The sequence below is a fragment of the Fusarium vanettenii genome (assembly GCF_000151355.1).
Source record: "Fusarium vanettenii 77-13-4 chromosome 11 genomic scaffold NECHAsca_32_chr11_3_0, whole genome shotgun sequence".
Taxonomy (NCBI): Eukaryota; Fungi; Ascomycota; class Sordariomycetes; order Hypocreales; family Nectriaceae; genus Fusarium; species Fusarium vanettenii.
Window position 1 is genome coordinate 294,711 of NW_003315853.1, and position 4,139 is coordinate 298,849.

At 51.9% G+C, this 4,139-nt stretch overlaps 2 protein-coding genes across 2 annotated transcripts; both read right to left on the bottom strand.

Moving 5' to 3' along the window:
• Positions 1-303: 303 nt before the first annotated feature.
• Positions 304-1,489, bottom strand: NECHADRAFT_52316 (uncharacterized protein; the record flags this gene model as incomplete). Its single annotated transcript, XM_003042778.1, has 4 exons — positions 304-563; positions 615-745; positions 807-1,210; positions 1,307-1,489. 4 exons carry the CDS (start codon positions 1,487-1,489, stop codon positions 304-306), a joined length of 978 nt encoding a protein of 325 aa, XP_003042824.1.
• A 588-nt stretch (positions 1,490-2,077) lies between these two features.
• Positions 2,078-3,924, bottom strand: NECHADRAFT_52100 (uncharacterized protein; the record flags this gene model as incomplete). Its single annotated transcript, XM_003042779.1, has 4 exons — positions 2,078-2,924; positions 2,973-3,246; positions 3,300-3,350; positions 3,399-3,924. 4 exons carry the CDS (start codon positions 3,922-3,924, stop codon positions 2,078-2,080), a joined length of 1,698 nt encoding a protein of 565 aa, XP_003042825.1.
• Between the last annotated feature and the right edge of the window lie 215 nt (positions 3,925-4,139).

Below are 4,139 nucleotides of genomic sequence, written 5' to 3' on the forward strand. Positions count from 1 at the left end.
TCTCAACTAGACCAGTCACGTTTACAACGGTCGCGGGTCTTGGCGCGTTACATAGACGTGTCTTGGCGGTCCTGAATGTCAGAAACTAGGCAGACCCAAGACACGGCAGTTGTCCGCAGATGCCGTGTCGGGACTGGCTGCTCAACATGTCAGAGACTAGACTACCGTTGCCAAGCATCTAGATAGTCAAACTTCAATAGGAAGGTGTAGCCTTTCCAAGGCATCGACCTGGCTCAGCCTGGCTTGGCGAGGGAATTTCCAAGGCTTTGGTCGTGGCGGAGTCATGAGAGTTCAAACCGTTGTTTAACCTTCAACTGAATTTCTAGCGTGATGAGGACTCTCTGGCCCTGATGCATTGCTTGGCACTCTCAACACGGTAGGCAATTCATGGTCTACGAAGCCATGAGCCACCGACCTGCGCGACTTTTCCTGCTTGGCCTCGTTGACTCTTGACGGCGTCGGCGAGAGTACTACACTGGGTAAGCTAATCGGGCGACTAGTCTCGGCAGTTGAAATCCCAGGAATGAACATTTGGAATATCGGGCGGAGCATGGGGAGACAAGCTGAACTCTGTATTAACCCTCACTCGAGGCAGAGCTTGTGACTTTGCTTACCAGAAAAGACTGCCACATTGATCTCCACGCCTCCCCAAATCATGCTGAGGGCAATTTCCTTTGGGAATTCTCTCGTATCGGGGCCGTAGTGGATAGCCTGGATCAGTATAAACACTGATGCAATGCAGACTCTTTGTGATGGTCAGCAGATGTAAGAAGCGAGGAGTGGGTAAGGCATGCATGATTCCAGACGTAAAAAGGCCGACAACAGCGAGCTTTTTAGACCATGGTAGATGCATCTTTGCTACTTCAATAACAGACAAAACAAATATGATGCAGTCCATCAGACAGCGCATAAGAATCGTGCAAAAGAAGAACGTTGATGCATTTACCAAACAACGGCCGCGCGTAATGGTCTTGTCCCAGTATGCCTGAACCGGAACGCAGTGGAATATCACCATGAATGTTCGTATGGTGAACCAGATGGACACGGCAGCGATAAGGACAAGAATAGGGATGCGGATCGAGGTATAGCGGAAGACGCGCCAGTAGAAAGACAGGATTGCCAACTTTGATGCGGCTATTGATCCAGCGTAGAGGAGCTCAGTTACCCAAAGCAGGAAGCGTGACTTTTCTCGTATCGAATCTGCGCGAGTCTGGTCTTGTATGCCAGTGAGCGACTGACCAAGCATATAACAAGCAGCCCCTGTAATTGTCAGCGAGACACACGGAAGTGATTTGCCCGCTCATACAAAAGATGGTGACGGAATTGTAGCCCGAAACAAGTGCGTGCATACATCAGCTACGAGAAGCATATTCTCAAAGGGCGAACCCACCCATGCCACACAAGCTAGGTAATCGTCAAGCCATAGCTTCATCCTCGTCATCCTCCGGGCCTTGAGACGGAGGAGCAGCGCAAGGTCACTGCAGTCCATGTGACCGATATTGCGACGTAAACGTTGACCTGTAGCCCAGCCATGGGAAACTAATGTTTGCGGGACTCCAATAGCCTCGGAACTCATAATGAAAGGGCGCCGAGCAGGGGACGTGGGTCGTCGTGGGAAAGGCCAAGCAACATGACGACAGAGTTCATAATAAGAAGGGTACAAGGTTACGCGACGAGGGGAAACCTACGATTGGAGGAAGAAGGCGAGCTAGACTTTGTTGAGGGTAGTGAGCTTGGGATGACAAGCCAATGACCACTACCTCGGAGCGGATCATCCATGTGCGATGTCAGCGACAACAGTTGTGGTTATTGGCTCTGGCTTGCGTTTCGATACATCTATCAATCTTGTAATTTGTCTGGTCTTGTTTCAGTATTGTTCTATTGATATGCTGACAAATGACCGCGCTCTTCTAGAAACCCTTCCCTTTCTATAACCCGCTTCATTATGCATGCTCATAAACAACAATGTCTGCTCAAAGTGGTAAATATACACGACTAGAATGAAAACAGAAGGGGGTTCAAATGCAAGCAACCCCTCTAAAACCGTCCTTCCCCAGGCCCAACACAGCGCGCTGCCTTATTCACTCACCCTCTTCAACACCTGCTGCGTAATCGCGTTCTCCACGCTCACAACCTTTCCGTCAACAACCTCAAAGACAAACTCATCCAGCGAGTCCCAGAATCCAACATCAAACCATGTCTGGCATCCATTGTCAAACATGCCTTCGCCTCCTTCGACCTCAGCTCGTGGCTCTATGGGCTTGAGCTGGGCAACGGAACGGAATGCGATGCGTCGAGTGTCACCAGATGAAGACTTTTTCTCCGTCTCTGCGCCGACGGGGTAAAGGCGGATTATCTGGCTGGCTGCAAGGATTGGATCAGCTCCTGGCAGGGTCAGGTTGGCTCGCCAGTCTACACCATTGACGTTCCATGACTCCAAGCCAAGTCCGGGGTGGCCCTTGTCAATAGTCAAGGTGAGGTTTGAGGTCTCGTCAGAATCATCAGCAAAAACACCGGCGTAGTTGACGGCGGCGTTCTCAACGGCGGCGTGTTCGGCGGCCGGCACGAATATGGTTCCCACAACGTCGCGAAGGGGGATACGGTCGGAAACAGCAGAAGAGCCAGCCACAAGCACGGAGAATCCGATTTCATGGTCGGGTGACAGGGCAAAAACAGCGGCGTATCCAGCATTTCCACCAAGCTTGGTGTAAAGGTCAGAAACACGGGTGCGGTTGGAGCCAGGAGTGACTGGCACCGTGAGGCGGTTGATCTCCCAGGGTGCGCCGACGGCGTATGTCAGGGATGCAGTGCCACCAAGGGGTCTCATCCACTGTCGAGTCGTACGCGGGGAAAGGAGCTGGGACTCGAGAATGGAAACACCGAGCCTTCGAAGATCGGCTGCGCTGGCATAGACGCCACCTGAACTGTGCAATGTTAGTATCTGGTCAAAAAGAAGAGATGAAGGAACGTACGGAGCGGTGACTTGGTTATCAAAGCCCCACGAAGACTCGGCTGGTGAGCCTGGGAGAATCAGAGCATTGACATCGTGGTCATTGGGCTCGAATGTGGTGGAACTGTTGAGTCCGAGGGGAGCAGCAAGGGCAGCCTGAATGGCATCGTCGTAGGTGAGTCCAGTAATGCGTTGCAATACAACTCCGAGAAGAGCGAATCCAGCATCTGAATAGAGGGAGGCCCGAAATGGAAGTGCCACGGGGTGCTTCTTGTCTTTCATGGTAGCGAGAAAGTCTGACCGGGTTAATATACATAGGTAGATTAAGCAATGGGGGTATGAAACATACCTTCAGTGGTGCAACCCTTGGATGTACCGTGACACGTAACAGACTCCAGAGCTAGATAAAGTTAGCTGTGTTGAGACAACCTCATACTGGACAACCTACGAACTCCTCCGGTACCTCCCTGCTGCGCAGCAAGCGCACCGACAGTGACATCCTCCCACTTGATCTTGCTAAGCGGGTCGCTTCCAGCGTTTCCAAGAAGTTCGGGCACGTAGAACGTAACGGGATGGTTGAAAATCTCCAGACCAGCGTGGGCCAGAATGGAGTAGACGGTATAGATCTTGGAAACACTGCCGATGCGAAATATTGTTCCATCGTCGAGCTCGCCAGTGGTCAAGGTACTCTTCAGTTCCTTTCCGGTGTGGTAATAGCTATAGAGGGACTCGTTGGTCGCAGTCGAGAAGACGTCGATGGCGAAGGCTGTTTGGGTGTCGTTCAAAACGCCAGCATCAAAGAGGGCCTCGATGGCTTTGGGGAATGCGGCCTTGGCGTCTTTAAAGGCTTTGCTACTCGAAAGGTCGAACCCAGAAGGAAGCACGGGACCGAGAATAGGGCATTCTTCAGTCGGGAGGCTCTGCCCAAGGGAGCTTAGAGCGAGGGAGAGTAGAGACAAGGAAAAGGTCCTCATGACGGCGACAATGACAGTAAGAGGAGGAGTTTTGTTGCTATGGACCTCTGTGGCTTAATGGACTCCATCTTTGTAGAAACAGCGGTGGCGCCCTGCTTATATACAAATATTCATGCCGTGTCAGTTGAAGTTGTTGATGACGATGGCCCGCACCCTTGTCGTGGCTCATCTGGTGTTACTGGCCGCCGAGAAACGGCGCTTGTCCCTTTCTGGAG